General features: G+C 44.9%; 1 protein-coding gene across 1 annotated transcript; it reads right to left on the reverse strand.

The window, feature by feature from the left end:
• Positions 1-5984: 5984 nt before the first annotated feature.
• Positions 5985-8756, reverse strand: LOC111951050 (alpha-2Db adrenergic receptor-like). Its single transcript, XM_023969027.2, has one exon. The coding sequence runs from the start codon at positions 8430-8432 to the stop codon at positions 7143-7145; it is 1290 nt and encodes a 429-aa protein (XP_023824795.1). The 5' UTR covers positions 8433-8756; the 3' UTR covers positions 5985-7142.
• Between the last annotated feature and the right edge of the window lie 10010 nt (positions 8757-18766).

Below are 18766 nucleotides of genomic sequence, written 5' to 3' on the forward strand. Positions count from 1 at the left end.
TCATGTGACATGACCAACCAAAACACAGGGCACTACAGAGGGTCATACCACAAACCAACCTAGTTCTTATTATTCTACACTTTTAAATMAATCATAAGTCAGATCCTTCATTTTTATATTTCTCAAAAGAAACGTCATTGATGTACCCAGATTGGACGATATACCCAGATTGAATGAGATGAGAGCATTTGATCTTYCTGTGTTATTTCAGACAGAATGTAAACCTTGGGAGCATAAAAAGTCACCTGGTTACAGTCTCTCCTGTCTGTCTGATATCGTGTGGTGCTTTWCTCTATACGGCTGCCTTGAATTGCAGGAAGTAAAAAGCTTATTGACTGGCTGGCTAGCTGGCTTGGTGGCTGACCGGCTGACTGGTTCAAAAGAGAATAGAGAATGCAGGGATGTCTGAGTATGGATGGAGGAGATGTGAAAACATTGGGGTTCAGGGACATAACATTGCCCATCTTATTAATTCATGTCATTTGATGCAGAGAGAAATGTCAAGGGATGGATGAATGCTTCATAATAAACAGATTATAGGTCAACACTGTCAGTCACTGCCTCTGTGAATATTGCAAGTGAAGCAAAGTCTTTTCGCAATTAATGCTTGTAAATATCCTACGTGGGTTCAATTTGYAAATGCTAACAATTGATACGGAGTGTAAATAGGCAGCTGTGGCTCAACTATTGGGTAGGATTTTTGTTCGCAAAGAGATGTGACAAAACATATGATATTCGACCAATATGGCTTTAGCCAAGGGGCATTTTCCATCGAAAATGACCCATGAGCACAAACATGAAGTTCATAGGAACATATCAAATTGGGTGTCGAATAAGGGAAATGAAGGCATAGATATATTTTTCAGCCATTTTCCATCTTAACATTAGGCATAAGTATAGGCTTTGATATCTGGATGAACAGATGGAAAAGGTGTCTTCGAAAACATCTACCAGAAAAGTCTTAAAATGTAGCAGAAATACATCAAAACACAATMATGTTGACATAAAGACTAATCAGTGGCGTGTATTTGTGGATGCCAAGGGAAGACAGGCTTCACAATAAAATGTACCAAGAAAAAAACATACAAAATAATTGATCTTTCGTCTCTCTGTATTTCATAAATGTCCTTCAATACGCAAGAGGCTGAATGTATCTCACYGGAGAAAGCATCCGAGTAAACAAAACAGCGACCCTCTGTCTCAGTATGTGTAGTGTATTTATCTGATGCTGTCTGGTCAAATAGAGCATGACACTGTTGCCGCCTGTAGCATTCAACAAAAGGAAMGCCAGTTTGGATTTGGCTTCAGACCAATCACAACACATCAGAAGCCAAACATCATTGAGGAGAAAAAAAMTTGAATTGTTGCATCTCGTTGTGTCGTTGTCCTACGGTGGCTAGCTAACTAGATAAAATTGTCYCTTTCCTAAATTAGCCAACAGCCACGGCTGAAGATAGGGATTTGGATTTGKGGTTTTACTTAATTCTACGTGCTGGCCAATGATTATAACTGCGATTCTGATCCAATCATAAATTAATACATTGTGCCCTGGCCTAAGAGGATGGAAGTTCAACATGTAGCTAGATGTAGTATGCTAATTATAACTAGCTGGCCTGGCGCATCGTWARCCCATGAAAGGAAGTTAGGCTAGCGAGCAAGCATTAGATAATGTTGAAATGTTGTMGTTGAAATGGTGCTGGAATAGTGAAGGMAGCTCCTATTTTATTTGCGACTTGCGGTAACTCTCTGTTGTTCTAAATCAATACTTGTTTAGAAGTCCAAAAATGTCTGTTTAATTTATTCAGCAACTGTGTCTTCTTTTTGTCTCGGCCTTAGGCCTATATACACTATATACAGTGCATTCGTAAAGTATTCAGACCCCTTGACTTTTCAAACATTTTGTTATGTTACAGCCTTATTCTAAAATCAATCTACACACAATACCCCGTAAAGACAAATAGAAAACAGGTTTGTAGAATTTTTGGGCTAATTTATTAAAAATAATAAACTGAAATATCACATTTACATAAGTATTCAGACCCTGTACTCAGTACTTTGTGGAAGCACCTTTAGCAGCGATTACAGCCTCAAATCCTCTTGGGTATGACGCTACAAGCCAGGTACAACTGTATTTGGGGAGTTTCTCCCATTCTTCTCTGCAGGTCCTCTCAAGCTCTGTCAGGTTGGATGGGGAGCGTTGCTGCACAGCTATTTTCAGGTCTCTCCAGAGATGTTCGATCTGGTTCAAGTCCGGGCTCTGGCTGGGCAACTCAAAGACATTCAGAGACTTGTCCCGAAGCCACTCCTGCGTTGTCTTGGCTGTGTGCTTAGGGTCGTTGTCCTGTTGGAAGGTGAACCTTGGCCCCAGTCTGAGGTCCTGAGCGCTCTGGAGCAGGTTGTCATCAAGGATCTCTCTATACTTTGTGCCATTCATCTTTCCCTTGATCCTGACTAGTCTCCCAGTCCCTGCCGCTGAAAAACATCCCCATAGCACAATGCTGCCACCACCATGCTTCGTCGTAGTGATGGTGTCAGGTTTCCTCCAGACATGACGCTTGGCRTTCAGGCCAAAGTGTTCAATCTTGGTTTCATCAGACCAGAGAATCTTGTATCTCATGGTCTAAGAGTCCTTTAGGTGCCTTTTGGCAAACTCCAAGCAGGCTGTCATGAGCCTTTTCCTGAGGAGTGGGTTCCATCTGGCCACTGTACTATAAAGGCCTGATTGGTGGAGTGCCGCAGAGATGGTTGTCCTTCTGGAAGGTTCTCCCATCTCCACAGAGGAACTCTGGAATTCTGTCAGAGTGGCCATTGGGTTCTTGGCCACCTCCTTGACCAAGGCCCTTCTCCCCCTTCAACTGTGGGAACTTATATAGAGAGGTGTGTGCCTTTCCAAATCATATCTAATCAATTGAATTTACCACAGGTGGACTCCAATCAAGTTGTAGAAACATCTCAAAGAAGATCAATGGAAACAGGATGCACCTGACCTCAATTTCAAGTCTCATAGCAAAGGGTCGGATTACTTATGTAAATAASGTATTTCTGTTTTTTATTTGTAATACATTTGTAAAGATTTCTAAAAAACTGTTTTCGCTTTGTCATTATGTGGTATTGTGTGTAGATTTMTGATCATGTTTTWWWWAAWTWYWTTTTWGAATAAGGCTGTRCCGTAACAAAATGTGGAAAAAGTCAAMCGGTCTGAWTACSGTCCGAATGCACTGTATAGAAAAGTATGTGGACACAGCTTCAAATTAGTGKATTTGGSTATTTCMGCCACACCCGTTGSTGACAGGTGTATAAAATCGAGCACACAGCCATGCAATCTCCAKAGACAAACATTGGCAGTAGAATGGCCTTACTGAAGAACTCAGTGACATTCATCATTGTACCRTCATATGATGCGACCTTTCCAACAAGTCAGTTCGTCAAATKTCTGCCCTGCTAGAGCTGRTATTGTGAAGAGGAAAYGTCTAGGAGCAACAACAGCTCAGCCGCGAATTGATAGGCCACACAAGCTCACAGAACAGGACCGCCGAGTGCTGAACCACGTARCACGTAAAAATCGTCTGTCCTCGGTTGCAACACTCACTAGTGAGTTCCAAACTGCCTCTGGAAGCAACAAGAACTGCMCGTCTGGAGTTTCATTAAATGGGTTTCCATGGTCGAGCATCYGCACACAAGCCTAAGATCACCATGCGCAATGCCAAGCGTCGGCTGGAGKGGTGTACAGATCGCTGCCATTGGACTCTGGAGCAGTGGAMACGCGTTTTTTGGAGTGATGAATCACRCTTCACCATCTGGCAGTCCGACAGACAMYTTTGCGTTTGGCGGATGCCAGGAGAAGGCTACCGGCCYGAATGCATAGTGCCAACTGTAAAGTTTGGTGGAGGAGGAATAATGGTCTGGATTGTTGAGATCAGTGKTGAAGAACTTCTCTGGACTGCACAGAGCCCTGACCTCAACCCCATCAACACCGTTGGGATKAATTGGAACGTCGACTGCGAGCCAGGCCTAATCGCCCAACATCAGTGCCCGACCTCACTAATGCTYTTGTGGCTGAATGAAAGCAAGTCCCCRCAGCATTGTTCCAACATCTAGTGGAAAGCCTTCCCAGAAGAGTGGAGTYTGTTATGGCAGCAAAGGGGGGACCAACTCCATATCAATGCACATTATTTTGGAATGAGATRTTCGACGAGCATGTGTCCATATACTTTTGGTCATGTAGTGTACATAGACGACATCCTACTGGTATGGAACGGTACTGACGCTCTCCTCTCAGAGATMATTTCTTATATTAATATATTTCAAATTAACAGCAGAGAGAAGTCGGAGAATCAACTACCTTCTCCAAGCCGCAGAGTAGGAATACACTTTTATTCCCAGACAGTAACCAACCACCCGGTACACCTTAAGCGGAACATAYCGGTGGGTCAATTCCTAAGACTCCGACGTAACTGTAGTACAGACTTAAATTTCAAGCGCAAACGTAATGATATGCGCACCAGGTTCCTGCAAAGCGGTTATTATAAGAATGTCATTGAACAGGCCTATCAATAGCCCTGCTAGAGAGACTGAAAGTCAAGCCTACTCACTGGCACTAATAGAGCCCCACAGTGGAAGTGTCATAATACCCATAAAACCTAGCGGTCAAACAGGGAAATGGTTCCAATTGTTTTTTCCACCATTCATTTTTCCCAAAGGGAATTTTAGAAACACTTAAAATAAGGTTTGTGTTTCGTGTAGGCTYACCCTGGCATGACGTTTTGATAACAATGTAAAGCTCTCTYGGACAAGGTGATTTATCAATATACTCGACTCTATTTACTCTCAGAGTAGACACTGCTAATTGGCACCAAAGTAGACTTCATGAAAGACTACATATCACTGCCCGCTCCTGCACGTAATCTCTAGCTGACACCTTTGCCAACAGGTATTGTGTCAATTTAAAACTTGCACACGACAGTTCACAGAATTGTCCATTTAAATAAATGTAGACAATTTATTCATTACTACATTTAGCTGACATTATTAGATAGTTAATCCAGAGATTCTTACCTTTGCCTCAATTCGGCAGTCTCATCCAGATCATCATGGCATTTGTAGTCCTTTATGATAGCCACATTAGCAGCTAAATATAGGAGAATATATTGATAAAAGTCACCTTGTCCTAGAAAGATTTACATGGTTATCAAAATGTCACGCCAGGGTGAGCCTACACAGAACACAGCCCTTATTTGAAATGTTTCTAAAATCCCCTATTTAAATGTTTTATTTAACTAGGCAAGTCAGTTAARAACAAATTCTTATTTACAATGACGGCCTAGGAACAGTGGGTTAACTGTCTTGTTCAGGGGCAGAACAACRGATTTTCTAGCTCGGGGATTTGATCTAGAAACCTTTCGGCTACTGGYCCAATGGGGAAAATGAATGGTGGAAAAACAATTGGAACCMTTTCCTTGTTTGACTGCTAGGTTTTATGGGTATTATGACTAATACTGTGGTAMTCTATAGAAGCCAGACCAAAAGGCCCCCATGTTTGTGTTTTTCCAGGGAGTACAGTGGAGCGCATTTGCTGGTCGTGTAAAATCCATTGTATTGAAACACTGGGACATCCTCAAAAGTGATCCAAGTCTACTGAGAGTTCACAACATCGCCTCCTCGCATTTGTTTTCGCCGTGCGCGCAATCTAGCCTATTCAGTTATGGCTCCCAGGCCCGCCCAATGGCAATTACCAGTGTGACTACTGTTTTTCATTRTGACAATACAACCAATACTAAAGTTTTTACCACCAGAGAACAGGTAAAGAATACAAAATCAAAAGCTTCATCATTTGTAGCACCACAGATATCATATACAACCATGGCTCAYCTTCCTCCCTGCGCCATAGAACACGTCCAACTTTCACCAAGATATCTTTTATTGTATTTAACCTTTATTTAACTTTGCAAGTCAGTTAAGAACAGATTCTTATTTACAATGACGGCCTACCCCGKCCATACCCTAACCCGGACGACGCTGGGCCAATTGTGCCCCGCCCTATGGGACTCCCAATCAYRGCCGGTTGTGATACAGCCTGGGATTTATCACAGGCACTGCACTGAGATGCAGTACCTTAGACGGCTGTGCCACTCGGGAGCCTGACATCATATGTAAACAAAAACAAATAGAGGCCTTCTGGCAGAATTTCTTAGACACCGTGGATTCAAAGGAGCTAAGCAATGATTTTTCACGGTCATCGTTTCTATAATGTTGTTGCCTTGATTTGTTGGGTCTCTGTGTCTCCAGATTCACAGACGCCCAAATATCACCTATGTATATTTTGACATGGCCTATGATTAACGAGACACACTATTTCCCATATTAYTTTGTGTTATAATTTGCCATTTAACTTCAAACATATTCTCATTGTTACTTTTCACATTGTTGTGTCTCAATGGGCCACTAGGCTATACATAGGAGCTAAGTGCAATGGTCACGTCACTCTGAGGAAGATGCCAGCTTGATGTCGAAACGTCAGTCACCTGCTTGCATCCAAAGTGAGCAAATAAAAATAAAAAAATCTCTCGCTATTTTTGTTGAGTACTCCAACTCCTTTCCACCTCGAATTAGACCTTTTGGAAATGTTTCTTGGTAAKCCCTTCTCACCCTTTAATGTATTATTAACAGCACACTACGAAATGTGATTAACAACACCTAGAAGCATAGTAGTGCAGGCTGACTCATGCTTCTCTACTATGTAGATCAGATACTGGTACCGATATTTGCTTTTAGTTATCAAATATGCCAATTAGGATTTTCAACCTGATACATTTAAGTACACAGAAACATAATCTGAAGGTTACAAACTCACTTCTTCAAATTTGAAGTCCATGTTACAAGACATAAAAAGTAGGTTATATAAAAAAACAATGGTATTGCAGTATTCTACAAACACGTGTTACACATCTCGTAAGTAGGCTAATCAATTGACAGATACTAAAAGCAACAGAACGTAAGCAGGCACTCACTCCTTCCTCTCTCTCTATTGTATTCATTCCTTCAGACAGACAGACAGACAGACAGACAGACAGACAGACAGAGACACACACACACACACACACACACACCGAGGGGGGTGGAAGGAGAGAGAAATTGAATAAACGTTATGTGTGTGAAGTCTGGCATATGATCTTCTTGAAAGATCTCCGAAAATCGCGATTAAATATTGTATAAATTATAGGGTTCACTGAACTGTTACAGTAACCAATCCAGAAAAACAGATTGAAGAGAGCATCCGGAATCGGGCAACTATCTCTGCATATWGCGTGCAGACTGTATGTAAAAAAGAATGGGAACCAGCAGAGTACAAACACCCCCATCACCACTGCAAGGACAAATGTAAAGCGCTTTTCGCGCATCTGCGCCAGTTTTGTCTTTGACAGTGACATCTGTCTCGTCCTTTGGTCCCGAGAGAGCTGTGCGTTGCTATTCGAAGCCGACGGCGCGCGGCAGCTCTGTTTTGTGAACGTGTTCGCGCCCTCCACTTTCCCTCTCTTGGAGAAGTGGCATTTCTTGGGTTTGCTATCGGGGGCACAGGTCTCTTCCAGGTATATATCGTCCAGCTCTCCTTTCCGTGGGTGGCCACCTATACTCAGGCTGCTGGGGCTCTCCGTCTCAAATTTCTCCCTGGGCACAAAGCAAGTTTCCGACTCCAAAGGCTGTCTCTCCATCCCGTTCTTGGCCGCGAACACGGTCGATGCRCGCTGCTTGGCCACTCTGTAWATTTTACAATACACCAGAATCATGATTAGTCCAGGGGCGAAAAATGAGACCAGGCAAGACGAGAGAATATACCATGTTTCGTTGTTGAGCAAGCACTCGTGCTCGTCGTGTTTGGTCATAAGCAACGGTGGGAAAGAGATGACCGCTGATATGACCCAGACCACGGCGATCATACACTTAATACGCTTGGGCGTCCTCTTCAGGTTATAGCTAACAGCTTTGGTTACAGACCAGTACCTGTCCAGGCTTATGGCGCAGAGGTGCACAATGGAGGACGTGCAGAAGAGGACGTCGAGGGCCAGGTAGAAGGCACACCATGTGCTCCCAAAGTACCAGTAACCCATGACCTCGTTGGCGAGGGAGAAAGGTATGACCAAGGTAGCCACTAAGATATCTGCCGATGCCAAGGAGACAAGGAAGAGATTCTGCGGCGCACGGAGCGCACGGCTGGTGAAAACGGCCACCACAACCAGTACATTCCCCACGATCGTCACCAGAATGATAACAGTGACCATGAGCACGATGAAGACGGCCGCGCTCTGGGAGTGAGGCGGAGGTCTCGGGGCACTCGTGGAATTCGTATCCTCTGATGAGTTCGGCGCAGCAAAAGTTGTTGGAGTTATATCCATTCTGGATAGACAAGTCTGTTCCTCCCCATTCTCCTCTCGCATTCCAATCAGGGATACACAGGGCGAGGATCGCAAATTGCGCAGTTTGATCAAAGTAATCTTTCATCTAACCGCTGTACAGATGASCCGTTATGTGGAAACATCACAGTTCAATCGAAATCACAGACGAAATGACCAGGAAAAGTAGCATCCTTCCAGTGTTTTGTTTTCAGTGCGAGCGCACAAGTCTCCGGCGATTCCTGGCCACACTACAGTTTGTATTTGTGCAAGGAAAGAATCATGTTTGGAATGCCCGCTTCCCTTGAGTACGACGGCACTCCATGAAACCAGGGTCAAATGGCAGCCTGAAGTTCCCACTTTAATCTGGTTGATGCGCATTGGCCGTGTTCCCTACTAGTGTAGTGTGGGAGTGGAGAGGGGTATCATTTCACAGAGAGAGAGAGGGAGAGGGAGTCAGAGAGAGAGAGTGGAAAATCGAGAGAAGGAGAGCTAGAGAGAGAGAGAGAGAGAGAGAGAGAGAAAGATACTGCGGAATTATGCACATGATTAAACTTTGGAATAATGTAATAATGGCAGTAAAGACGGGTGAAAAATAAAACATTTAATATTTATAGGCCTGTTATTCTTAGTATTATTTTGGAATCGTATTAATTGTCAAAGAAATACAACATCACTGTTTGACAATCTGTCAGGCTATCAATGTTCTAGTTATCTTTATAAGGCGTAGGCTAACGTAACGATAATTGACCAACGCGGGTGCATGCAGTTTCATGGTATTCAATCAATTAAAAATCCACATTTAATTAGAATGGCATTCACTTTTAGTCCATAAACATGTCAAGTCGTAATATACAATAGCAGGCTGGTAATAGACACGGGTTCTGTGGGGGTGACGTTTTTGATATCTCATGTCTGAAGCCTGGAGGCTCAAAGGATTAGTTTGTTGTCACACACACACACACACTCACACACACACACACACACACACACACAACACACACACACACACACCACACACACACACACACACACCACAACACACACACACACACACAACCACACACACACACAACACACACACACACACACACACACACACACACACAGCCTTGCAGTTAATTTATTATTATCATCATGACAGTAATATATTGTATACATCCCTGTCAACTTAAACTCAACTGACAAACTATGACACCTGTTTCAGGGATTGACATAAAGGTGGCTGCCCCATTGGACAGGTGCTTTCTTTAAGTACTGATAACAACCAAAAACGCTAAGAATTCCAGTCTGGTCTTTCTGAATCCTCCCCTCTGTGTCTGTGAAAATAAATACTTTGCTTTTCAGACCTTAATGTAAATCCCTGTGAAACATGATGATCAACAGCACCTGATCATTTTATATGTCAAAACCAGGAGTACAACGTTCACTGGAGATGGGGGKACATGACCCCTCCACATTCTAAAAGTGCATTTTTGTCCCCCCCAGTTTTATCATTGCACTGTGATACTAAAAGCGGCATCGGTGTGCTTTAGGACCGACCATGCGGAAACTACAGAGCGTGCAGAAAGGCTGTGTGAAGGCAAAGCTTCTGAAAGACAGGGTGCTGCTCTCTGTAGCTGCTGTCTCTGTGTGTGTTGCACTTTCCCCTGGGTTGTAAAAGCAAGCAGAGCAGAAACCGGCTACTCTTTATTTGACTGATGTAGCTGGCAAGGTAACTTCTGTTTTACTTAACAGAAAAAGTTCTGAACTAGTAGTGTAACTGACATGTAACGTTAGCTACAGTAATATTTCATCCCCTCTCGACTGAAGTTATGTCTGAAGAGAATGAACTAGCTAGTAGCTAACACAGCCGGATCAGCTCTAGCCTCTAGCTATCTGTCAAGTAGCAGTATCTAACAGCTGTTGTGTGTATGGAAATGTCCCGTTTCAACAGAAGGCATTTAACATGGTTTGTTTTTGTCAGTTGATGTACCATTAGAGCTAGCCAAAAGTTGGCTAACATCAGCTAGCTAGCTTACTAACTTTAGCTATTATTTTTGCCCCAATCACACTAGACCTGAATCAACGATGACAACCAGCRGCCAAACAATTGAAGACTAATATTCTGAMATTTTTTGACAGCGCAATGTGAGTTTTTATTAGAGTCAGTATAGCATTGATCTGTCCCTAWCTAATTCCCTACTTTTCACACTGACACGGTATGAACAGCCCTACAGGCTACACTGTCATGGTGCACAGTCAGTACACAACACTATGCTCATYATGTCTTAGCAGGATCAGATGGTGACAGGTATCCCAGCAGGGTCAGACAGCCAGGGAAGACCAGTCTACMGAGATCAGGTGAATTTTGCAGTATACCATAACAATCAGTGAATGGATACAAAGATCCATCTTGAGTTGATGGGTTGACTACAGTCTGGGATCTGGGAATAATGGTGATTTCAATTATGGAACCATTGATTCTATTCTTGGATAATATAATGTATAAATGTACACCAAGATAATTCTTTGTCATGCCTCATCTGAGCAGGATCAGATTGTGACAGGGGTCTCAGYAGGGTCAGGCAGCCAGGGAAGACCAGTCTGTGATGGCGTTGAGGTGAACCTTTGCAGATACTCTACAACACTTGATTCTCTCAGTGCAGCAAACACTGGACAAGCCAGAAGCTTAAAAGATTTMAACTATTTTAAGGCAGTCTGACAAATCTCAAGTGGATTTCCAAACTGTATTAAAGGTTGATAGAGGCTTTTCCTGATGACACTATCAGGGCACGAGGCGAGACCCAGATGCAGACACAGGAGGCAGATGGTTAGAGTCTAGGTTGTTTATTTATATCCAAAAGCAGTAGGCAAGAGAATGGTCGTGGACAGGCAAAAGGTCAAAACCAGATTCTGAGTCCAAGAGGTACAGAGTGGCAGACAGGCTCGATGTCAGGGCAGGCAGAAGGGTCAGGCAGGCGGGTACGGAGTCCAGAAAAAAACAGGCAAGGGTCAAAACCGGGTAGACTAGAAAAAGAGAATAGAAAACAGGAGCACGGGAAAAACACGCTGGTTGACTTGAAAACATACAAGACGAACTGGCACAGAGAGACAGGAAACACAGGGATAAATACACTGKGGAAAATAAGCAACACCTGGAGGTGGAGGAGGTGGAGACAATCACAAGAACAGGTGAGACMGATTAGGGCGTGACAGACACAAAACATGTCAAACAAAAMATGTKAGGAAGACCTGGGAGACCCTATCGATGATGAAGAATGGATACAGATATGTTTGAATACCCARTCATTTTCACATAATCTCAGACATAAATTACTGCAGTTTAAGACCATCCATAGAACTAACTATATACCAGTTAAACTGAATATCATGCACTCAGAAATGTAATTATTCTGCTGGAGGTGTAAAACACAAAAGGGGACATATTTGCAAATGTTATGATCTTGTGAACGCTGCCTGAATTCTGGCTGAATGCTGGCAAAGAGTATGTTCTTTTATCTCAGCATGTCTACAGATTCTCCCTGTTTTTGTTTGCTTGGAAATGTTGATAATGGAGACTGTTATCAGAAGAAACTGTGTAACCTAGCATTTATAGTGGCTAAGAAATGCATTGCCATTAATTGGAAGGTTGGTTATCCTCCCRCAATGTCACAATGAATGKCAGAAATGCTATGTATCACTAGATTTGATTTATTACAAGATTAAGGGTACACTGTGCAACTTTCATAAGGTCTGGGTGCCTTAAATGGGATACTGTATGACAAAAGGCGCCTTTATTGAAAACATCGTTTTTTCCCCCACCTGTGTGATTTGCGTCTGTCTCAGTGGACCAATCCATTGAGGAGGCCGTAGGGATGATACAATCCAAGAGAATGGGGAATGTGGCTCAGATGAACAAGGCACGTCTCTCTCCAGAATGAGCTCTCTCCCGCCATTTCATAGGTATTCATTGTTTCATAACTTCATTGTACGCATTGTTTGCTGTGTCTATCAATTCCCCATTACATATATTACCAGCGGTAACCTACATTTACCGTTCTAATCTGCAATGTTTGTTTGGTTACGGTAATTTCTGTTAATGCATTCAATATATTATCATCAGATAGTTAAAMGGGGCACATAAGCAGACAATGAAAGCTCTTACAATATTCGATGATGACATTTCTCTAAAACAGGCTATAGGCTATATGTGCAAGTCAGAACAGAAGGGGAAATTATGAGGGGAAAAKGGACCAAATTATTAGGACGAGGCACATGGGCTACTAACAGCTTACTACACAACATAAACTTAGTATTACTTTCTTAGCTACAGTATACATATCTCCTGKCATATTACATTTATGCAGCAGCATATAAGACATTTTTGGACTCACCTTGTTGTTCTGTGCTCACTTGAACAGGAAGGTGGCATGGCGGTCCTTTGTAGGCAAATTTTGTCATCAAACTTTATCACCAAAGTTTGGCATTCTCTGGATTTATCGTGCTTTCAAGACAACTGGGATCTCTGAAAAAAACAAGGTTGAATCATGATGTTAGTGATCTTCAGGTCGGAGCTCTAGAAAGAATGGAATTCTGAGTTGGATGACCGTTTAAAACGTATTTTCCCAGTTAGCTAGATTTTTTCTGAGTTCCCAGTTGTCTTGAACTCACTGAAGTCTGAGATTTCCCACTTCCGAGTTTCCAGTTGTTTTGAACGCGGCAGAAGTCATGCTGGATTGACAGCATGGCCAATGTTGAATGTTTATCCTTTTAAGCTTGGAAAAGAGACCCTTAAACTCAGACTTGGTCCATACATCCACTCCACTGAATAGTAGGCTAGTGATTGCTTTGCAATGCTTGCAGTTAGCCACTTATTCCTTACAAACCACTCATTGTTGAATTTGCGATTTCCAACTTGTTGTGTAATGTTTATGTCCAATGGCCGATGAGCACCGATACGTTTTATCTATAATTTCTTCATGTGACAAGGACTGAAAAGGATTTGCCAGTAGATTGTTGACTTGATTCATGATGATGACTGCTAATTTGCTAGCTAAGATTTTGAAAATATGATGTTGACATGATCAGTCCAATCAAAGCTGATATAACAAGATTTGAAGTCATTTTATCTGTGGCCAATGACCTTGAGACTTCTTGGATGGGCACTTCTAATGTAACTATGCCAGCACCCAAGGGGCCTGAATTTACAAGCTCTACCCTTAGATTTGGCAGTGACGTAGTGTCCCAATGAGTGACAGAACACTGAGCCAATCACTGCGCWACTAGAGAACATTACCAACCCCTGTGGCTGCCCCACCACCACAGAAAGCACTGAGCTAGGCTGAAACACCTGTATTTTGGAGCTGCCTTACTCAAGAAGGCAAAAAAGAGACCATGTTTGTATGCAGCTTTATTCRTGATTTTGTTAAGCTGCCCCACCTGCCCTGAATGATGGGTCGCCACTGCACCTGAGCCTTTAAAAATGTTCACCTGCCCCTTTAAGGTGGGAGGTTACCATGTTAATGTGACTTGAAAGTCATGTGCCTGTGAGATTTGTGAGTCTGACTAATAGCTGCGTGGTCTTCTTTTCCCTAGCAGTTGTAACTCATCCATTGAAAAACAATTTAGCTTGCGAACAAAACAATGCAAATAGCCAAGAAACACAAGGACAAAGTCTCACTTCAGTAGACTTTTGTTTCAAGTAAATTAGACCAACTGGTATGCCTGTGGACAGTCGGGCTCTTCACGTGCACTGTGCACGTGTGATCATACTTTGATATTCAGAAATGTGAGGGAAGTGCTCACACTGTGGAGCCCAGACCATCTGCCAATGTGGCTGGTGAAAATGACATTTTACCTGCCAATGCCAAAATCTACCCGCAGGTGGCGGGTGTTAATTTTACACCCTGTATAATTGTTATTGTCATTTAGGACTACAGTTCTCATAGTTGGAGTGGACATGTGTTTTGCAGAACTCACAACCTATGCTACATTTGTGAGAAACAAGTTTTTGTTTATTTCTTTCCATTTATGAGTTGTCAATTTATTCATCTTTTGTTTGAAAAGCTGCTGTCAATGTTGAGTAAGGATGTGCATCTGATTATGTGTATAGAAGTAGGACTAGTTTACATGGCCTGCTGGCAAATGTAGGCCTATAAATGTGCCCATTTGGSGATGTCTGATAGTATTTCTGATTGTCTTAACTCACCACCGCTAATGAGCTGTGGAGTTTCTCAAAGTAGTTTTTCTTCATCTCAAACAACAAGTTAACAAAGTCTGTTTTTAGAATAGCCTACAGCTGTGTCTGTCCCAAGGTCACTGGCATGGGAAACTCTGAGGGCCCAGAATATTTTATTTAAAGTTTTCTCGCTCGAGTTTCAGGCGACCCAGTTGATAGTTCGTTGCAGACAGGCCATGCGTAGCCAATGTGATTTATAGGATTTTTAATWTTTTTTTATCAGGATATTTCYTACCTGTAGGCTGCAATGTTTTTCTGTGTTGGCTTTATGTAGACTATTTTTACATAGTTGGCAATGGCATTAAGTGTCACGCTCGTCATAATGATTGGACCAAGATGCAGCGTGGTATGTTTCCATCCCTTTTATTAGGAAGAGAAAAACTATAAAGCGCACAAATTAAACGTGAAGCTGATATAATGCTCACTGGCAACTATACCTAGACAAGATCCCACAAAGCACAATGGGGAAATGGCTAGCTAAATATGATCCCCAATCAGAGACAACGATAAACAGCTGCCTCTGATTGGGAACCATACCCGGYCAACATAGATATCTAATTCCCCTAGATAACCCACCCTTAATCACACCCCGACCTAACCAACATAGAGAATAAACAGCTCTCTATGGTCAGGGCGTGACAGTACCCCCCCCAAAGGTGCGGACTCCGACCGTAAAACCTGACTCAATAGGGGAGGGTCCGGGTGGGCATCTACCGTCGGGGGCGGCTCCGGTGCGGGGCGAAGTACCCACTCCGCTCGTGTATACGTCATCGGAGGAACCGGACCGTGAGTCGTCGCCAGAGGCTCCGGACCGTGGATCTCGCCGAGAGGAACTGGACCGTAGATTGTCGCCGGGGACACAAGACCGTGGCTCTTCGCCGGAGGAACCGGACTGGGAACCCTCGCTGGAGGCTCTGGACTGGGAACCCCCGCTGGAGGCTCCGGACCGCAGACCGCCGCTGGAGGTTCCGGACTGTGAAACGTCTCCGGGAAGCTCTGGACTGGAACTGTCGCCGGAAGCTTCTGGACTGGGAACTGTCGCCGGAAGCTTCGTGTGTGTGGGCGGCACTGGTGGTACCGGGCTGGTGACACGCACCTCAACGAGCGCGAAGAGCAGGCACAGGACGTACTGGACTGTGGAGCGCACTGGAGGCCTGATGCATGGGACCGGTACAAGTGACACGGGCTGATGACACGCACCTCAGGGCGAGTGCGAGAGGAAGCACAGGACGTACTGGACTGTGGAGGCGCACTGGAGGCCTGATGCGTGGGACCGGTACAGGTGGCACCGGGCTGATGACACGCACCTCAGGGCGAGTGCGGGGAGGAAGCACAGGACGTACTGGACTGTGGAGGCGCACTGAGGCCTTGATGCGTGGGACCGGTACAGTGCACCCGGGCTGATTGACACGCACCTTCAGGGCGGAATGCGGGGGAGGCACAGACGTAACTGACTGTGGAGGTGCCACTTGAGGCCTGATGCGTGGGACCGGGTACATGTGGACCGGGCTGATACAGCGGCACCCTCAGGCGAGTGCGGGAGGAGGCACAGGACGTACTGGACTGTGGAGGCGCACTGGAGGCCTATGCTGACCGGTACCAGGTGCCACCGGGCTGATGACACACACCTCAGGGTGAGTGCGGGGAGGAGGCACAGGACGTACTGGACTGTGGAGGCGCACTGGAGGCCTGATGCGTGGGACCGGTACAGGTGGCACCGGGCTGATGACACACACCTCAGGGTGAGTGCGGGGAGGAGGCACAGGACGTACTGGACTGTGGAGGCGCACTTGAGGCTTGATGTGTGGGACCGGTACAGGTGGCACCGGGCTGATGACACGCACCCCAGGGCGAGTGCGGGGAGGAGGCACAGGACGTACTGGACTGTGGAGGCGCACTGGAGGTCTAGAGTGTAGAGCTGGCACCACCCGTCCTGGCTGGATGCTCACTTTAGCCCGGCCAGTGCGGGGCGCTAACACAGGACGCACTGGGCTGTGAAGGCACACTGGAAACACAGTGCGTAGATCCGGCACAGGATATCCTGGCCCGAGGAGGCGTACTGGAGACCAGGAGCGCTGAGCCGGCACAACCCGTCCTGGCTGGATGCTCATTTTCACACGGCAAGTGCGGAGAGCTGGCACCGAGCGCACCGGATTGTGAATGCGCACTGGAGACACAGTGCGTATCATCGCATAACATGGTGCCTGAACGGTCACACACTCCTTAAAGCGAGTGCGGGGAGTTGGCTCTGGTCTGAAACCTGGCTCCGCCAACCACCCCGTGTGCCCCCCCAAAACATTTTTTTGAGGCTGCCTCTCGGGCTTCCGTCGTGGCCACGAACCCTGGTGTCGTCATTGCTCCTCCCTCGCTGCCTCCGTCTGCTCCCATGGAAGGCGATCCTTTCCAGCCAGGATCTCCTCCCATGTCCAGGATCCCTTACCATCCAAGATATCCTCCCATGTCCAGGATGTCTGCTCCTCCTGGACACGCTGCTTGGTCCGTTTGTGGTGGGATCTTCTGTTACGCTCATCATAATGATTGGACCAAAATGCAGCGTGGTATGTTTCCATCCCTTTTATTAGGARGAGAAAAACTCAAAGAACAAAAACAATAAAGCACACAAACGAAACGTGAAGCTGATATAATGCTCACTGGCAACTATACCTAGACAAGATCCCACAAAGCACAATGGGGAAATGGCTACCTAAATATGATCCCCAATCAGAGACAACGATAAACAGCTGCATGCCTCTGGTTGGGGTGTGTGACATGTTGTGTGGTGATGTGTGTGAGTGGTGTGTGACATGTTGTGTGAGTGGTGTTGTGTTACATGGTGTGATGGTGTGTGTGACATGTTGTGTGAGTGGTGTGTGTAACATGTGTGTGAGTGGTGTGTTGTAACATGTTGTGTGAGTGGTGTGTGTGACATTTTTGAGTTGCGTGATGTGTGACATGTTGTGTGAGTGGTGGGTGTGACATGTTGTTTGCAGTGGTGTGTTTGTAACATGTTGTGGGATGTGTGTGTGACATGTTGATCTGTGAGTGGTGTGTGTAACATGGTGTGATGGTTGTTGTGACATGTTGTGTGGAGTGGTGTGTGTAACATGTTGTGTGAGTGGTGTGTGTGACATGTTTGTTGTGAGTGGTGTGTGTAACATTTGTGTGAGTGGGGTGTGAGTGGTGTTGTGTACATGTCTGAGTGGGTGCTTGAGGGCTTTTGAGGTGTTGATTAAAGCGGGTATATACTTCCTGAAGAGTAACAAACATGTTGTTTGTGAGAGTTGTGTAAGTGATGTGTGAGAAGGCAGGTGTGAGTGTGTGTAAGTTGTGTTGTGTGTTGTGTTGTCGTGTGTGTGTGTGTGTGTGTGGTGTGTGTGTGTGGTGCGTGTGGTTGTGTGTGTGTGTGTGTGTTGTGGGTGTGTTGTGTGTGTGTGGTGTGTGTGTAGTAATTGTGTGTGATTAGTTTTGGTGTGAGTGTGTGTTTAAGTGTGAGGTTGTGTGTAAGTGTGTAAGTGTGTGTGAAGGTGTAAGTGAGTGTGAGGTGTGAGTGTGAGTGTGGTAGTGTGTTTGTGGTGTGTGTGTGTGTGTGTGTGTGTAAGTGCTGTAAGTGTGTGGGAAAGTGTGTATGAGATGTGAGTGTGAGTGTTGAGTGTGAGTGTTGTGTGTGTGTGAGTGTGTGTGTGTGATGTTGTGTGTGTGTGTCTGACCTAGGGTCAAGCCCCCCTGCCAGCCACCTCCACTCAGCTCCTCTCTGCTGTCAACTACCATTTAGGCAGGGTTTCCCCAACTCCCACCTGGTACCGTTTAGTTTCTTCCCCAGCACTAACACAGCTGTTGAAATAATCCAAGCTTGATGATTGGAGTTGTTATTTGAATCAGCTGTGTGTGCTGGGACAAAACCCAAAACGTGCATCAAGGTGGGAGTTGGGCCAGGACCGAGTTACGAAAACCCGGCACTGGGACACACACATCATCTGAGAGTATGAAAGGAAATTTAGATCATGCTGAGACTGAGTGGCAGGTCCAATATGCAAATCAGATCATACCTTTAGCAGGAGTCAATGGTATTGTCACCAGAAAATCCCAATATTAACACACAGGAACACTATAAACCATTAACAAGCAGAAATGATGCCTATAGAGAGTATAGAGAGATGTC

This window comes from Salvelinus sp. IW2-2015, linkage group LG23 (genome assembly GCF_002910315.2).
Source record: "Salvelinus sp. IW2-2015 linkage group LG23, ASM291031v2, whole genome shotgun sequence".
In the NCBI taxonomy this organism is placed as follows: Eukaryota; Metazoa; Chordata; class Actinopteri; order Salmoniformes; family Salmonidae; genus Salvelinus; species Salvelinus sp. IW2-2015.